Source organism: Hippopotamus amphibius, chromosome 5, assembly GCF_030028045.1.
Source record: "Hippopotamus amphibius kiboko isolate mHipAmp2 chromosome 5, mHipAmp2.hap2, whole genome shotgun sequence".
Classification (NCBI taxonomy): domain Eukaryota; kingdom Metazoa; phylum Chordata; class Mammalia; order Artiodactyla; family Hippopotamidae; genus Hippopotamus; species Hippopotamus amphibius.
Genome location: NC_080190.1, coordinates 118,450,799 through 118,468,970, shown reverse-complemented (window position 1 = coordinate 118,468,970; position 18,172 = coordinate 118,450,799). Strand labels below are relative to the sequence as shown.

The 18,172-nt window shown below is 40.9% G+C and overlaps 1 protein-coding gene and 3 non-coding genes across 5 annotated transcripts in view; all 4 read left to right on the top strand.

Moving 5' to 3' along the window:
* DNAJC5B (DnaJ heat shock protein family (Hsp40) member C5 beta) overlaps positions 1-800 on the top strand; it is an 85,088-nt gene extending 84,288 nt beyond the window's left edge. For both annotated transcript variants that reach the window (XM_057735679.1, XM_057735678.1), the window contains one exon: positions 471-800. In XM_057735679.1, coding sequence (XP_057591662.1) covers positions 471-565 — 95 coding nt within the window. In that variant the 3' untranslated portion in view covers positions 566-800. The remainder of the gene's footprint in view (positions 1-470) is intronic.
* A 13,960-nt stretch (positions 801-14,760) lies between these two features.
* On the top strand, positions 14,761-14,853 carry TRNAY-GUA (transfer RNA tyrosine (anticodon GUA)). Its single transcript has 2 exons — positions 14,761-14,797; positions 14,818-14,853. It is a non-coding gene; the product is annotated as a tRNA-Tyr (tRNA).
* A 539-nt stretch (positions 14,854-15,392) lies between these two features.
* On the top strand, positions 15,393-15,481 carry TRNAY-GUA (transfer RNA tyrosine (anticodon GUA)). Its single transcript is given in 2 exon segments — positions 15,393-15,429; positions 15,446-15,481. It is a non-coding gene; the product is annotated as a tRNA-Tyr (tRNA).
* Positions 15,482-15,617: 136 nt separating this feature from the next.
* On the top strand, positions 15,618-15,690 carry TRNAA-AGC (transfer RNA alanine (anticodon AGC)). Its single transcript has one exon. It is a non-coding gene; the product is annotated as a tRNA-Ala (tRNA).
* Positions 15,691-18,172: the final 2,482 nt, after the last annotated feature.

Here is an 18,172-nt window from a genome sequence, read left to right as displayed (position 1 = left end):
ACTAGCTTTATGTGGAGAGCTTCTTATTAGACTCTTCATCTAAGTAAGCTCTAGGTTTTTACCTCTCTCACAACCAGGGCCATACATGCAATTGTCCACTGCACAATTCCAGGAGGTATTTTTCATATAGACAAACACTGTAGTCTATATGACATGGTGGTGGTCCTGTCTTCATCCCCACAAGATGGTGAAAACTAAAGCTCAAGTTTATCAGCTTTAGAAATTGCCTGAAGGTTAAAGCTGGGCTTAGTGCTTTGGGTTTGTAATTAAATAAATGATAGAACTTAAATGAAGAATAAAGACACTGTATCCTCCCTTTTGAAGGCCTTTAAAGGGTAGGATCTTCAATATCTTAGGAACTGAATTGATTTGCCAATCATCATTTCAACAAAAATATCTACCACTTGACCCACTAAAGGAAATGTAACATGATAAGAGCGTGTTTACTGATTTTCTTTGTTTATTTTTAGATATGGACTTTCCAGTTGTTCTCCAGCCTACAAATGCAAATGAGAAAACACAGCTCATCAGAGAAGGACCTCGAAGTTATTGTACAGACTCCTAATATTGAGCCCATTGAGCGTCCACAGTACCTCCTCTTGGTTCAGTCATGTCTGCAGGTGGTCTTGATGGGGACGGGCAGGGAACATGAAATGCTGTGAACTTTTCCACATTTGTATTTTATTTTTAGGTTAAGGAAAGATGATTGCTACATAATTTTCTCAGTATGCAGATTCACCTGAGTAGAATTCCTAATGGAAACACACATTCCATTTTGATGAATAAAGGCCTGAAGAGTTGTTTTATGCTCTTTGCATGAGGTAAGACAGTGGCATTAGGCAGGCTTTATGAGCCTGCCCTTTATGAGAGGCAGACCTCACTCCTTATAGACTAAAGTAGTATTCCAAAACCGAAGCCACTTTCCACTTATTTAACAGAATGCAGTATTCAGATCTGCCTTTAAACATCAGCAAAACATACATGAGAATTTAGGAGGAATTTTTTGGGTGTGTGGAGATTTTTCCTGTCGTATTCAATATGGCTACAGAAATATTTCAAGAGGCAGAAGGAAATTATTAGGTAAAGACAATTCACATTATTTTAAAATATATTTTTGAAAGATTACAAATTGTCACTTACTGAAAACTGACAAAACCAGGAAGAAAGTAGTTCTGTGTACACTTTTAGACTGGCATAAAAACAAAAACAAAACTTCAGCCTGGTTAAATGTTATAAAATGATCAAGAAAATTATTCTGGGCCCAAATCAGCCCCAAACAATGTGTTAAACAATTTTAAATGAAAATAATTTTTGTCCAACAGGCTTAGATTAGCCAGACTAAGAAAAAGAAACACATGAGGTAAAGGACAGAGTTCTAAATTCTACAGCCTAAATTTAAATTTTAAAGGCATATCACTCACTCCATTTTCAGTGGCATTAATAACATTGACCAGAAAATGTTCAGCTCTGTGCATGTTGAACATTTATGCTCAGAGGTCATCTCTGCATTTACTTGTTTGATTCTTATATTCATCACGTTGTAGAAACCACATGCTATTTCTAAAATAGTGAGCAGCAAGTGTTTGTTTTTTTCCAGGTATTCCTTAGTTCTTTACGTAATATTGCATTTTTCTAGATCTTGTTATGTTTTTATGTAACATTACATGAAATGCCATTTTCTTTTTTCTTTGTTTCTTACTCTCCCTCACCACCAAATTACGGTTAAAGTTAAATATACAGAGTAAGTGAGAATTGGTATTATAACTCTGACACTTCTGACATAATTAAAACTCTGCCCTAACTCTTGAGTTACTGGAATTTTTTTTAAATCAACATAATTAATTAAATAGAAAGGGCCCTGGTTTGAAAGTTAAGAACCTGGTTCTAATCTAAATGCTCACAAACTAGCCCTGTGACCTAGTGAGACGAGAATAATATGGCTAATCTCTCTATGACTGTTTACCTTCCAAACTGCTGCAAGACCAGGTGAAATAGCTGAAGTGAAAGAACTCTGAAAAGTCAAGTATTTAACAAGTATAAAATGGTTTTACATGAGTTTGTATATGTCAATACACACAGAACTGCATTTCCTTCCTGAAGACTCTAAGCAACCCATCAGTCCTGTTTTTAAATAGTAACCTACAAGTCACAAAGCTCATCTTCTTTCTCTCCCAGACCTCATTTTTCTTTCTCCCACAGAATTTTTTACTTCCACTCCCAGCTTTCCCAGAGAGCTGTACAAGAGTGGTTGAGATAAGAATAGGACATGAATTAGAATTAGAATTAGAATCAGATGTTGGAATAAATTCCGGGAGGGGTTCTGGCCGATGTTTCCCACATAGGGCTAGTTTCTGGTTACACTGATGTGTGGCAAATGCAAGCACTTGGATGTCTATGAGTGAGGGAATGAATTCTACAGAATGCCCCTTGGCTACATATCAACTCTCCATCTGAGGAGGAGGCCACATAAGCATCTGGTGAGAGTCAATAGGAACTGCAATCTGGAATCACCTGATGTTATTCTGAATCCACAAGCATCTTAGCAGAGAAGCATCAAGGAAAGAAGGGACTTGTTGACCATGATCCTCAGCAATGGTTGCATGGCCCTGGTTCATGCAGGGTTAAACAAACTGCCCACTTCACTGGCTCATTACCTAATCCTGGCCTCCAGGCTATCAGAGTAGGGGATTTCATATAAGGTTTCATAGGTCAACCATTTATTTTTTTACTGTTACATTAGAACATAATAAAAATATATATGCATTTTTATTTTCCAAAATACACATATTTTATTTCTTTGAGCATAAATGATATTCTATTTCTACATTTCAAACGGTAGGTAGACTAAAACACATTGGACATGGCCAGGCCTGGAAATACACTTACCTGGCAATGCACTGCTTGATTCCTCTGACCTATAGAAAGGGTTCCAATTAAGGCTACATGATCTCTGTGACAGGCACAATGATGGTCCCTCAAGATGTGCACATCCTAATTCTCAGAACCCAGGAATACATCACCTCTCATGGCAAAAAGGATTTTGTGGATGTGATTATGAACGACCTTGAGATAGGGAGATTATCCTGGATTATCCAAGTGGACCCAACCTAATCACTCTGGTCCTTATAAACGGAGAGCCTTTCCTGACTATGGAGAGAGAGAGGTGACTACAGAAGAATGGTCAGAGAGATGCAACTGAAGATCAGAGAATGATCAGAGATATGTTTTAAAGATGAAAGAGGAAAAAAACCATGAGCCAAGATATGCAGGCAGCCTCTAAAAGCTGGAAAACTCAAGGAAATGGATTCTTCTCTAGAGCCTCCAGAAAGAAACACAGTCCTACCAACACCTTGATTTCAGCCTACGGACACCCATGTCAAACTTCTGACCTCCAAAATTGTATGAGTTTGACACTGAATCAGTGCTCCTCACTTGTTTCTTCCTTGTCCTTCTTACTCCTTATTCTATGTTTCTCTTTTGTTTCACTCCCTCATCCTGTGTCTCTTTAATTTTATTTTCTCCTTGGTCCCTTCTCTTCCCTGTTTCTCAACACACCATCTCCTTTCCTGTCCTCCTCCAACTTCTACCTTTCTTACATTTGACCTTCATTTCTCTGTTTTAGTCTCCTAATCACTCTGCTCACTGTTGTCAACTCTCTACCTTCATGCTCACGGGGATTTTTAGATAAACTGAACTTTTGGCAATCTACCCCAACTGGTGTGGGGTGGGGGAGGGAGAAATGGGAAACAGTGTGGGTAAACAGAATATTATTAAAGGAATGTCTTCGCCCCTCCAAAACTTCAAGCACAAATAACCATAATACTAATAGGCAAAGAGGGAACAAAAGTATTTTTCATTCAATTCTCTGAGCATACTGACAAATAGAAACAATTTATAGTGACCGCATTCATTATTTGAAAGAATGGCAAGGTAATTTATTAGACATTAATGTTTGGTTTGTCCTTAGTGCTTTAGGAAACTTACTCTCCTGATTTATCTTTGAAAGGTTACTCCCTTGCTGCCATAGCCTTAGAGGTTAAAAACAAAGGTAGTTAGACACCTGGAAGACAACAACCTAGCTTTTGTTTGGGCTGTTAGAAAGGTGCATGCTGGGAATTCCCTGGCAGTCCAGCGGTTAGGACTCTGTGCTCTCACTGCCTGGGTTCAATTCCTGGTCTAAGATCCTACAAGCCATGTGGCATGGCCAAAAAGAAAATTTAAAAAATGTGTGCTGAAATTTTAGGAAGAGAAGTAGCCCCATCATGAGGGGCCTCTAGACTAAAGACGGGTTTGAGAGTTTTGGGGGGAGTTCCCAGAGTACCCCAGACTTGTGGCCCCACAGGGGAGAGCCTCTGATGAGATAGCATTTGGATGCCTGGGTGACAAAATTAAGTCATGACTTTGTAGACGTAAGATTTCTGTGCCCACATCTGGCCCCTCAAGGGAACCACACAGGGTTGGACACTGAGACCTCAGGAGCAACCAGGCTAGATCAAGATGAGGGGCTCAGAACTTACTTGGAGGACAAAGATATTAAAGCCCTGCAGACCCCTTATAATCTGAAGAAAGCGAAGGGCTCTCAAAACCTGGCTGAAGTGAAATTTCTTGCTATCCTGTTAAACTATAGCTCTCAGCCAAAGTTAAATTAATTTAGAACACACAATCAAGTGACTTCCCCCAGATCTTTTCTCAAACGTCATTTTCTGTAGGCTTTCCAGACCACCCTGCCTAGAACTGTTATAATCCCCCACCTCACGCTTCCTACTTTCCTTCTCTACGTTTTTTCCTTAGTACCTTTTCATCTTTCTCCCGTACCACAAGGGCTAAGATTTTTGTCTGTTTTGTGTCCTGAATACCCAGTACTTAAAACAGTGCCTGACACATGGTAGACAGTTGGGGAATATTTTTTAAATGAGTAAAATTTTAACCTGTGTCATAGAATAAAGAAATTCCCTCCTGCTAGAAATGCAAAAGCTGCTAGCATTCTTAGTTTTTAGGAAGGCTTAGCATATTAATAGCAAAATTAATTAATTTAATTAATACAAAAATTAATAGCTTGGTACCCAATCAAACCTCTGACTCAATTTCAGAGTTTTCTTTTTTCAAAAAAATTTCATTAGCCTTCCACCCCTTGCTTCTCATTGATAAGAAGGTAAATGTCCATTTCCAGGTAACAGTCCTTCTCCAAGCAGAGAAAGACCTTTATTCAAGAAACACAAGTCTTCCTCTCCAAAACCCCTCTTCTTCCAGCCTGCAGCCCTCCTAAGCACCTAAGAAACAGTCATCTTCATATTATTCCTGAGCAGTTCTAAACCACAAAGGGCCAGAAATTTAGATTAAGTCACGTATAACCAGTTTCTACAAAACAAAGTCATTTCCATATTGTAGGTGGCTCAAATTAGCAGTGATTTCCAGAACCACATCTTAGAGTCAGCGTTTACATCTGTTTTGCACAGTGTGAAAATGAAGTAAGAAACTAATAAATATCTATTGATTAATTAAAGCTTACAACATATATATACCCTTTCTGAGAAAACTCTTTCTCCAAAAGGAGACTTAAACACACTCAGTGCCAAAATGTGATACAATTTTCTGGAATTTTCATACTATTCCAGGGCTGTCCCCAAGAAGCAAAACTAAATTCCTGGAATCATGCCAGCAGTTACAGGACAGCAGTTAACACATTCTGCTCACTGCTGGGCTGCCAGCTGAGCTTTCTAATAGCTGAAAATCCGATTATCAGCTTCTCCATGCCTGAGAACCCCTAGGCACATCCTTGTTCCCAGGGCCAGGAAGAAGGATCTTACCTGGGAGGGTTTTTTTCTTCTTCCTTCTGAGTAATCTGCTCTGGTATCCAAATATCTCCACTCCTGAGATGCCCAGATTCATCTCTTCTCAAAGTCTCATATACAATACACTTTCTTTCCTGGTGAAGAATAATTGGGGGAAATTTTTTAGTACACATACTCACTTTGGGAATGAAATTCCAAAATTTTCTTAAATTTTTTTAGAATGATCTATTTGGGCATGCATACACATTAACTATTTACTAAATTGATATTTTCAGAATTATTATAATTGCAAAAAGCAACATTTTAAAGCTAACCTGGGTTAGCTTTACAAAAGTAACAAATGAAAGCCATCAAACAATGAAAAATATTGACTATATACTGATTAACTTATTAGCATAACAATTTTCTATAAAACGCCTTCATTTCAAAAGTTTCTTTATTGTATTTGGCATGGAATTTATTTTTTTTAACTCAATATATAGCATACTAGGAAATTTAATTTTTAACTACCAAAACCTGAAAGATCATGTTACTCTGATACATATTTTTCTTAAATTAAAAATCTGTTGAACGAACAATAACCAATAGTCACTGTGCTCAGTATCTGACATTGCCCTAAGAGCTTTATATTAGCTTTATATGTTTTATATTTACATATTCACTTAATGCTCACAATAACCTATGGGACACATACTATCAGCATTATTATTCCCCATTTTGCAGACAAAGTAAAACAGAAAGGTTAAGTAACTTGGCCATGATCACCCAGTTAGTGAAGGGTAGAGCAGGCTGGTCCTGGAGTCCATATTAACACCTGCACTATATTGCCTCTCCATGCTGATCTTATATTTCCAACTACATTTGTCCTTCTTGAAAACGAACCTTCTACACCTCCCTGCCCAGATCCTTCCCAGGGTTCTTTTATTTTCAGAAGAATACTCACTCCTGTCACTCCTTTTATTAGCTACCTTTCTCTTCAACTGCTCTTTGCTGCTCAAGAAGATTCCTCTAGGGAATGGCCCTTACTTAATTCCCAGTGACTTCCTCAAGTAAATCCTCAAAGACTCAAAATCCTCAAATTCCTAAAGACTTCCTCTGTGTCCTCCAGCTTCTCCTCCTCCTCCAGCTCCCTGCAGCTCCTGCTTTCCTCGGAAGCTTCTGTGGCTTTGGTAGGTCTACCTGTCACTTTCTCTTGCCTGACCAATAACTGTAACATTAATCAAGTGAGTGAAAAGTTGGATTTTTTAATTTAAAAAGTGATTCTAGAGTAGTTGGTATTGGTAAACAATTGTGACTTTTAAATTTTGATAAGGTTCCTGCCATAATTTTCCAGGATGTGTAGATAGCGCTAACAAAACTTAATATATTTTTAATAACAAACATATGTATGGTGTTTACTATGTGCCAGACACTATTCTTAATATAGTGCTTAATACAAACTAACTCATTTAACCCTCACAGCAACCCTATGAGGTAGGTACTATCATTTCCCATTTCACAGATGGGAAAATTGGAGACATTAATTAACTCATGCCATTAATAACAGAAGAACCAGCATTTGTACTCAGGTAGTCTAACGCTCCTGTCTGTCTGCTCAATTACTACACTACCCTGGTGCCCTAAAACATACGTGACTTCTGTAAAGTAGGAAACAATACTTTTTTTTTTCATGTTGCTAATTAGCATCATTTTACAATACTTATTTAATGTTAAGACAGTGTTTACACTCAGTATATTCTAACTTGTCCCTTCCCCACTAAAAGTGATTACATAGGTCCATAAATCCAAGTTAATATATTTTGTTTCATTATTCTGATTCCATAAGATTGCAATGAGAACATTTGCTATTATATATAAAAATAAGGCATTTCAATATCACTCATACAATGAGATATACAATCTTTTCATGACTTTAAATGTTATCTATTCATAATAAAAGTGAAATTATACTCGACTTCACTGTACAAAATAAGGTACAAATTGTGAAATTTCTATTAGCAAAAATATACTATTACTTATGTTAGACTATTAAATTAGCAATCCTTCATTATTTCTTCACAGTACAAACAAGATACAACTTAGCAAACTTTTAACTTTTTCTAAAGGAACTTTACCTACAACCATTTAAAATAAATGTGTGTGTATATGTATATATTCTGTAGCAATTTATTTTGCTTTTTGTCCTATGTCAATTTTCCACTGTTAGAAGCTCAGTACCCTGCACTTTCTGGATCTACCTGTGCTTTATTTTTCCCTCTGGTACTCACCACTGTTGAGCCTTGTATATGTTATTTATGATCAATTCATTGTCTGTCTGCCCCTTCAGAATGTGTGCCCCATCAGAGTAGGGATCTGTGTCTGTTTTCCTTACCGCTGCATCTCCAGTGCTAGAACAATGCCTAACACAGAGTAGAGACTAAATAAATATTTGTTAAAGGAATATGAATCTCTGAAGAAAATCTCCCTGCAACATCCTCCCCCACCCCCAATCTCCAAATCACACAGACACTGTGTGAACAAGATAAGAGCCCTAATTTCCCTGAGTGTGAAAGGCTGCGAGTGAGTTTGCAGAGGCTTATGGAACCCTAGGAAGTGGATAGGTTGGTCTTGCATCTCCCTGTAGTACAAGTGGCTCCTGTTAACCTCCTCAATGGAGGTGGCGAGCTAGGGGTTAGTCTCATTAAGATCTTTCGATGTAGTGACTTGGCATATAATTCAGGATCTTGTGTGGCTTTGTAATACAGTCAATTCTCGTTATCACAGATTCCATATTTGCCAATTTGCGTACTTGCTAATATTTATTTGTAAGCCCCAAATCAATACTCATGATGCTTTCACGGTCATTCACAGACACATGCATAACAGCAAAAAATCTGAGCTTCCCAGTGTACATGTTCCCAGAGGAGGTTGACAAGGCAACAACATTCTTCTTGTTTCAGCTCTTACAACTGCCCTTTTTTTTTTTTGCATTTTTGTGCTTTTTGTTGGTAATTTCACTATTTAAAATATTTAAAAGCATAGTGCTGTCTAGTGTTCCTAAGTGCAAGAGGTTATGTTCTGTGTCATAGAGAAAATATGCAAGTTAGATAATCTTCTTTCAGGTACAAGTAATAGTGCTGTTGGGCATGAACTCAATGTTACTGAATCAATAACGTATATTAAATAAGGTGTCCTAACACGCACAAAACAAGGTTGTGTATTGATCACTTAACTATGAAAATGTAAACAGAAGCTCACAGGAACTTAACCCTGTATTTCCCCCAGGAGCAATGGTTCAGTATTCACTAAATCAGTGTTTGCGGGGACTTTATAGAACCTGACTGCCTCAAATAACAAGAACCAACTGTAGCTCCCCTGGAGTTCTCCAGAATGGTTCCCTTTCTGACCTTGGAAACATCATCTCTGTGGTTTCTGACAAATAACCTTCCTGGAGACAGAAAATTTTTACAGAAAGCCATGGATGAGGAATCAGGAAACCTGAATTCAGCCCTCCTCCCCCAGTCTGGAAGTTTACCATTAACTATTTAATCTTTGTTGGTAGAGCCTTATGAGCTATAGAACGGTTTCCTCAAGTGAAAGGAAGAACGGGAAAATCCTTTCATGTGGATATGGGTAAGGGATGAGAGCGAGTCAAAAATTTCCCGCACTCGGGTTGTACTAAAACTTCTGTGACTTCTTCAGCCAGAGCACGGATAATCTTTAACTCACCCTTGTATTTTTCCAGGCTGAACAAGGGCCTTGTTCTTCAGATTCCAGGGTATCTTGGCATAATTTCTGTGGAGCACCGTTGTTAACAAATTTTAGGAACTCGATCTTTGGGTTCAAGAGATGAGAAGAGAGTTCCCCTTAATAAAGAGAACACTTTGCTACTCCCAGAATGTCCTGGTCATCATCAAACCTTGCCTGACATCAGAAATCATCTTTCAACCTCCTTCCTCCCAGGGAGCAGTCCAGCATCCAGTCCCTCTAACTCAAGTGTGTAATTGGTGACAATTAGTGCCAAGGAAGGAGTCCTGGCTGGTGATTCAGGAGATCCGAGATCTCATGTTACCATTCAACTTTGTTACTGAAGGTAAGCCATTTCACATCTTTGGGCATCAGTTCCTTCATTTAAAAGCAACTTTTATTAAATGGTGTATTAATGACAACTATGGGACTGTCTGCCCCATACATGTTTGCATGTGGTCAAAAATGCAAACAATACCAAGATGCAGAAAAGAAAGCAAATTTCTCTTTCCTCACATCCCTGTATTAGTTTGCTAGGGCTACCATAACAAAAATACCACAGACTGGGTGGCTTGAACAACAGAAGTTTATTTTCTCACAGTGGTGGAGGCTAGAAGTCCAAGGTCAAGATGTCAGCAGGTCTGATTTCTTCTGAGGCCTCTCTCCCTGGCTTGCAGATGCGTGCCTTCCTGCCATGTGTTCCCATGGTTGTCTAGGTGTCTGGTTTCTCCCTATATCCTCATTGTATAAGGACACTATCATATTGGATGAGCGCCCACGCTAACAACCCATTTTAATTTAATTCTCTCTTTAAAGGTCCTATCTCCAAATATAGTCACATTCTGAAAGCTAGAGGTTCAATATAAGAAAGGGGGGGGTGAGGGGCGAGGGGTGCACAAGTGAGACCACAACACAGGCCATCAATTTCTCAAAATGGTGCCAGATTTCAGTTTCCTTATGTTGATATTTGGACTGTGAGTTCTTTATAAAGCTGTGTATGTTTTTAGAAATTCCTAATTATTTTTGGTTTGCTTTTTGAGAAAAGTGACATGCCTTTATCATCTAAGTTCTTCCTAGTCCTTAACCACATTACTACTGTGAAAGAATTCATTTTCTTCTTAAAAGATCATCTTCCTAGAGCCCTCTGACCGCTTTTGTTTTTTCCTAATGTGTCCTGATTGTTTTCTTAGCTTGCTGCATCACTGTCAACCTGGGATTTACTCTGAGTTCCTGAGCTGGTTCCTCTTTTTTTCATTTTTGAATCCTGGGTACTCCTCTGTCTTGGATTCTTGTTTTGCTGAAATACATTTGTGGCAGACACAGAGTATTTACTGTTAGACTGCCTTTCCAGAAAGGACTCACTGCCCAGCTGCAAGGAGGATGGTTAACTGAGAGCCTCCTGGTGTTAACTTCTCCAGGATTCACCTCAGCTTCCCGGCCAAGGTTGTGAGCCTCTGGCCAAGAACTGAGCAAGATGATCGTATAAGGGCCTACCCATTTCTGCCCCACTCAGGACTCCACTAAAGGGAAATCTTTGCTCTGCAGCTACCAAGGGGGCTGGCAGAGACTCTGCTAGGTCTACATCACTATCTGATAGCTACCCCCACCCAATCCTGTGTCCTCCCCTTTTCTGTTCACAGATGTTACTCTCCAGTAAAATTTTGTACTCTAATTCTGTGTCAGCTTCTGCTTCCTGGAGAAATCAATCATTGTAAGAACCTTAAGTAATATTTACTTGTTTCAGAAAGGAATCATGGGACTTAAACTTTAGGAGACTTTTTAAGTCTGAATTGTCTATTTGTCCTCATATGTGATCACTGCTTTGATTGGTTATACAATTCTAGGTTCAAAATTATTTCCCTACAGAACTTGAAGGCCTTGCTCTACTGCCTTCTAGCATCCAGTATTGCTGATGAGAAATCTGATCATAATCTGATTCTCATTCCTTTGTAGCTCGTCTGTTTTTTTTGTTTTTTCCCATCTCTGAAAGCTTTTGGGGTTCCATCTTTATCCTTAATGCTTTAAAATTCCATTAGGCTATGTCTAGACACAGTTGTTTTTCATTTATCCTACTTGGATGGCCCTTCAATGACTAGTGTCTTTCTTCTATTCCTTTCCCTACACTGTCTCTGCTGTCTCCTTCTGGGACTCTGACTAGATACCATCGTGTCTTCTGTGTCTATCCTCTATGCTTTTGCTTGTATATTTTCTGCTGTCTCTATTCTGGGGTCCTGGAAGATATTTTCCATTCTGTATCTCAAAATTTGATCTTTTGCCATGATCAATGTTATTTTTCATCTTAGCAATCATACTTAGTTTCCAAGAAATTAACTTTTCTCTCATTGCCCCTTTTAATATCACCTTGTTCTGGTTTTTATTGCTACAATATGCTCTTCGTTGTCTCTGAGAATATCAATTAACATTTTAAAAAGTGATTTTGTACTATTCCCTGCATTATCTCTGTTTCTTCGGGAACCAATTATTTTGTTTATTCTTCTTGACTCTTTTCTTAGGTTGTTTTTGCTTCCTCTCAAATGTCTGGTAGACATACGTTCATGTTCATGAATCAAGGGCTACACTGATTTGTATTTGTAAAATGCCTGGGTCCTGGGGATAAGCAGGCTTTTTCATTTATACGGTGCTGGCCCAAGATGCCCCAAACTGCCAACTTAAGGAGGGACTGAGAGGCTCTGAGAGTGGGGTGGGGTAGCCTTTCTTTCTCTGCACGTCTCTTATGATCACGCTCTACTCTGCCCCTCTCCCCAGCTCTATACTCACCCCATAGGTGCTCTCCAGGCAAATCTATTGTACTTAAGTAGTTCTCCAAGTAGCTCCAGCTGGGACAAATGCAGCGGCAGCTGCACAACATCATAGGCCTCTGACCTTTGAGCTGCTGCCTCTGTGCCTTAAATCTCTTGGGAGCTCCATGGGGAGAATGGTTCTGTTTCCGCAAGCTTCTAGAGTGTGTATTCTGAGCTGTGATTTTGGGCCGTGTATCGATTCAATCTCATTTGGTTTCCACAATCCCAGAAATTACTTAAAGGCTCAGGTTTGCTGATTGTACCTACCTTTTTCCACATGCAGCAATAGACTTTTTCTTCTTGTATATCTTTATTATCTTTCACTGGGATCCTAGGAAGCAGGGATGCAACCATATACGTCCAACCCTTCTAACTGTATCTTCACATGATTGGAAGGGAGAAGGCATCACTGTGAGGCCTCTTTTATAAGGATACTCATCCCATTCATAAGGGCTCTGCCCTCAAGACCTAATCACCTCCCATAATCTCCACCTCCTAATACCATTAATTGGGCATTAGGTTTTCAACATATGAATATGGGGCTGGGCAGAGGGACTAAGTATTCAATCTTCATCAACAGACTAACGGATAAAGGTCAGGAACTTTTAGGGTAGTGGGGGTTGGGGCGCAGCACCATGTTTCCAACTGTGTGCACTAGAGAAGCGGAGAGAGGAGCTGAGAGGTGCTGAGGAAAACCATAAGGAGGCTTAGTTACCTTTCGCCCATGGTTTCCCTGGGACCCCTGTATCATCATAATATATGCCTGCTGCTTACATTAGCTCTGTGTGTATTTCTATCACAAGTAAGAGAGCCAGAAATCAAGAAACATCTTGGCCCTCTTGGAATGCATCACTCTAGCCGGCTGCTTTGGAAGAGCATGCTTCAGGAAAGGGTTATGCATAAGGGCCAGGGTTCTGCTACAATGCAATGACGGCCACAGTGACCTCTGCCAATAATAAACGCCTTACTTGCCACCCTCATAAAATGAGAAAGTAAGAATAAGTTGGAGGCCTTTTCCTCTTAGCCTAATTTACAAGGTTTTTTCTATAAATCCGGAGTGAGGGGTGTGACATATCTCCCCTACTTCTCACAGAGATAGTATTTTTGTAACTTTCAGAGACACTATATAACATTAAAAGAGCTATCGGCTTATGTGCAAAAAAGTGACAAAATGTTCACTAGGAAACAAGAATAAAACCCACCATCATTTTGTTTGAATAGTCTGTGCTTGCCTCACCCCCTAAATTTTTAACTCCTTTTAACCACGTTCGTGTAGCCTCACTTAACGACTAGCCCTTTTCCCTAACCTCACATTTTTTTCTTCCTTAACTCATCTTCTCATTTTATTAAAACTTTTCCTTTGGGGAGCTGCTGCCTTTTGGGGGGAGATTTAAGAACTAATTCTAAACCCCTTTCCACAAATAAGATGAATAACTTCAAAATAAAAACTCGGTTTGCTCAAACCAACATTACGCCCTCTTGGCTGATAGGCCCTTGAGGGCAGAACCCAAATCATTCGATGGTTTTTCTGCTCTGCTGACAACCGAGAAGGGGCTCAATACCTTTCTTACATGAAACATGGGAACGGGCTGCAGAAGACCTTGCAAGTAGCTTTTTCCCCCTCTCCACTGCTGGGCACGGCTGGGGTGGTTTAGTAAGCGAGTGACAGCAACGTCTTCAAATATCTTACCAGACCCGACGAGCTGAGCCGCGGTAGCAGCGGCCCCGCGACCTCAACCAGCTTCGTCCGGGGAACTGCGGGCCCGACCGTGGGGCTCCCTCCCGCGCCGGCTACCCGGAGCCCGCGGGGACCGCCCCTCCTTCACCCGCTCTACCCCGCGCCGTCCTCCTCGCGCGGCCGCCGGCGTCCCGGCAGCGCTCCCGAACCTCTCAACATCTCGAAAGTTCGACAGGCGGCCTTGGAAACCAAGCCCCTCGAGGTGCGGTAAACTTCTCTCGGCTTTGGGGAACCCAGAGGAAATAAAAAATCTCTGACTTTGAAAACTAAGGGGACAAAACCCCCAAGACTGGAAGGAATCGGACCTACACTCCCGTGATTTGTAGTCAGACGCATCCCCCTGCACCGCGACCCCCTCACCTGAGGAGGCGTTGAGGGAACATAGAGGTTACAGAATAGGGAAGCCACACCCGACAGTAACTCCCCTAACACGGGGGAGTAAAGAAGAAGTGCGACAGGTCCGCGGGGGAGTCTCTGGGTCTTGACACAAGAGTTCCGGGTCCTTCGGCGTCCGACTCAGGCTCCCGGGAGCCACAGCCTGGTGGTCTTTCTGCGCACGCGGAAAACAACTCTGGCGCCCGCCCTCCCTTCGCGCCCCGCTCCCTCATCGCGCATGCTCAATTTCATCTCCGCCGAAGGGTTGAACGCGCTCTGGTTCTTCTGTGTTGAATCTCAGGGGGCGGGGGAGGGAGACTTTCCTGTCCCTTCGATAGCTCAGCTGGTAGAGCGGAGGACTGTAGCTGACACCTTGTGAGGAGGTATCCTTAGGTCGCTGGTTCGACTCCGGCTCGAAGGAGACAAGTACGATTTTGTCGAGCTTTCTGTGACTTATGGTCCTTCCCACGTAAAGATTTCTCTGGTAATACATTAGTTTCCAAGAACAGGGGGAAACTCTTCCGCACCAGCTTTGGCCTGTGGCGGCTTCCTCCGGGTGAAGTCTTTTCCGAATCCGGGAAGCGGACGTGCGGGCCAAGTTCCGAGCGGGGCACTGAGTCTGCGCTCGGGGTGGCGGGGGCGGCCAGGTCACGGCCTTCTGCTTGTTTCTAAAGCGTCTCTGGCGTTCCCCGAGCCCCAGTCACACAGAAAACGCGACGCCGCATCGCGGTCCAACCGCCGGGCTCCCCGGGCCGTGCTCCCGCCGAGGTCCTCAGAGCCCGGGCAAGGTCGGCCATGCGAGGGCTCGCGGCGGCCGCCGTGAGGAGGTGGGAGGTCCGCGAGGGGGATCTTGTGCTCAAGGAGCCTGGGAATCACGAAGGAGCTGCGGTAGAAAGCATAGGAAGCCTAGAAAGATGACTAAAGGTTATGGAGAGAAGTTGAGGACTGGCTCTTCCGCTCCCTTCGATAGCTCAGCTGGTAGAGCGGAGGACTGTAGACGACTGTCCGCGGCCATCCCTAGGTCGCTGGTTCGATTCCGGCTCGAAGGAGAGGGGCTTGACCTTTTTGTTACTTTGGCCTTAACTGTGAAACAAAGACGAAAAATGTGGTCAAGAGTGTTTATCTTCGCGCCCAAATGCTCCGATCTCTCTCTAGAGGAAGAGATAGCCAGCCGTGGCCAGCGGTGGGGGATTAGCTCAAATGGTAGAGCGCTCGCTTAGCATGCGAGAGGTAGCGGGATCGATGCCCGCATCCTCCAGTTTTTCTCCTGTGGTAGTTTTTCTTTCGGTTCTCGTTCAATTCGAACTAGAGTTGAAAGTCAGCCACCGGGCAAGTGAGAAGCTTGAGGTTACCACTATTAAAACTTCCCAGACAAGGGATAATGGGTGCTTGCAGGGATTATTTTTCTAATTTTAAAAATTTAGACCCATTTACTTTGTGAAATTCCCGAAATTGGTTCTTTTTCTTTACAAAAGCGGCGACGGATTGCGGTCACGTCTGTCGGCACTGAGTCTTTTATGATTTGTAACTGACGGCTGAACTTACAGGGACCCATCTGAGTCTAAACTGCCCATAGTTAAAGGGAACTGACAGAAAAGCAAAATAAAAAACAGAACTTGGAAAAGGACATTGGCTACTGTAAACTTAGGTTGAGCCGAGGAGGCGAGGACCATTCTGGTCCATATCAACTGCCTACAGTGGGGTGCCTTGGCTCTTGATAGATCCAAGATGCCTATGATAAAAGCAAGGGGTACCTGAGGACGGGTGAGGAGGTGTGAAAGGCCCTGGCCCCTAAGGCTTCTTGTTGGAGGAGGACTCTAATGCCATTTTCCTCCTGGGAAGTAACTTTGGAGAGTTAACTAGAGACCACCACGGAGAGGGAATCAATCAGAGAAAAGTTCTAGCTAGGGCTGCCCTTGAGTGTAGTCTGTTTAGTTAAACAAAGACATGACAAAAAACAAACAAAACAAATACACACATTCATTGAAAAATTTAATTTACCGGTACACTCACAAAGGCTTTTCTGGTAATAAAGTCTATCCTAATTTTCTAGAATATAGCCATGAAAAAGCTGTTGAAACCATACCACAGTTCTCAACACAAAATATAAACCTTCTAGACAAAGGCGGACATGATACCTTTTATGAGGATTACAATTGAGAAATGAAAATACTTTTATCTTATGTCCATTTTAGTATTCTAGACAACGTATATACTTTTGTCACCAGTGTGTACAACCTGCTGTTTTTTATTACTGTATGTTTCATTTTCTAGGGCAGCCTCCATTTTAAATTCTTTTCAATAAAGTCTCTTAATCGAATGTATAATGATTCACTTAAAACATATCACTATTTTTGTGAAAACAAATTTACAAAGTAGGGAAAAAAAGAGTCTTTTTATCAGATGATATGTCCCAATTTCTGGTTGGCATGATGGGTGTTCTAGCTGGCTGGCTGGAGGAGCTGGCAGAAAAACTGTAAATAACTACAAGAGTACGAAATGGGTAATAAGTAAAGGAATAGGAAGTAATTGCACCTCAGATCTAGGTGGAGAACACACGTTTGGGGCAAGTGAGCTGGACAAGAAAATATATTAGGATCAGCAACTCAGGTGTTTAATGGAATTCATATAAAAAGTCTAAAGGTATATGCTGAGAGGCACTATTGCAGAGTGGTTAGTCATGTGGTCTGTGTAACCTGACAGACTTTCTTGTCTTTGCCATTCCTTATCTGGGTGACCTTGGGCAAATTGCTTGACATCTTGGTGCTTCAGTTTCCTCATTTGTAAAATAGGGATAATAATAATGGTACCTACTTTTAATTAAGATATAACATGTAAAGCCCTTATTATAGTGCCTGGCACATAGTACACACACAATGAACATTAGCTGTTAGCTGTTATCAGTGTATGTTATCAGCCCACTATAGAGGGAAGGTCTGGAGGAAATATTCTGAGGGTTTATATGTGTGTTTATATAAATATATATGGAAGTGCAGGAAAGAGGTGCTTGGATCTCCTGTGCAGGGAAAGTAGAACAATTCTTTTAAATTATCTGTAGGAAACAGTGAAGAATGCATTAAAATGTTAATACTAGTGATTTTTGGCTAGGAAGATTACTATGATTTTTCTTCCTTAAAATTTAAAAATATTTTCTAAGTTCTGTAATAAACATTTATTATTTTAATTGAAAATATAGGTGAATTTCTAAAAATTAATAGCTAACATTTATTCAGCACCTCCTACAAGCCAAGCACAGTTCTAGTTACTTCACATGTGTTAACTGATTTATTTCTTTCAGAAAGAAAACATCAGGCCCAGATGCCTTCAGTGGTGATTCTACCAAACATTTAAGGAAGAAATAATACCAATTATGCACAAACTTCCAGAAAATGGAAGAAGAGGGAATATTGCCTAACTTATTCTATAAGTCAGTATTATCTTGATCCCAAAACCAGGCAATGATATTACAAGGAAAGAAAACTACAGACCAATATCCTTTATGAGCATAAGTGCAAAATTTTTTTTTTTTTAGTAGATAATGCAGATTTTTATTTCTAGGACAAAAAATGAAGTGCAAAATTTTTAAACAAAATTTTAGCCAATTAAATCCAACAATATATAATGAGGAAAATAAATCATGACCAAGTTGAAACTGTGAACCTCAGATTGGGACTTGAACCCAGGTGGCTGGGACTCAAACCTGGCCAAAACCCAAAGTCTTCCAACTGAGATCACACACC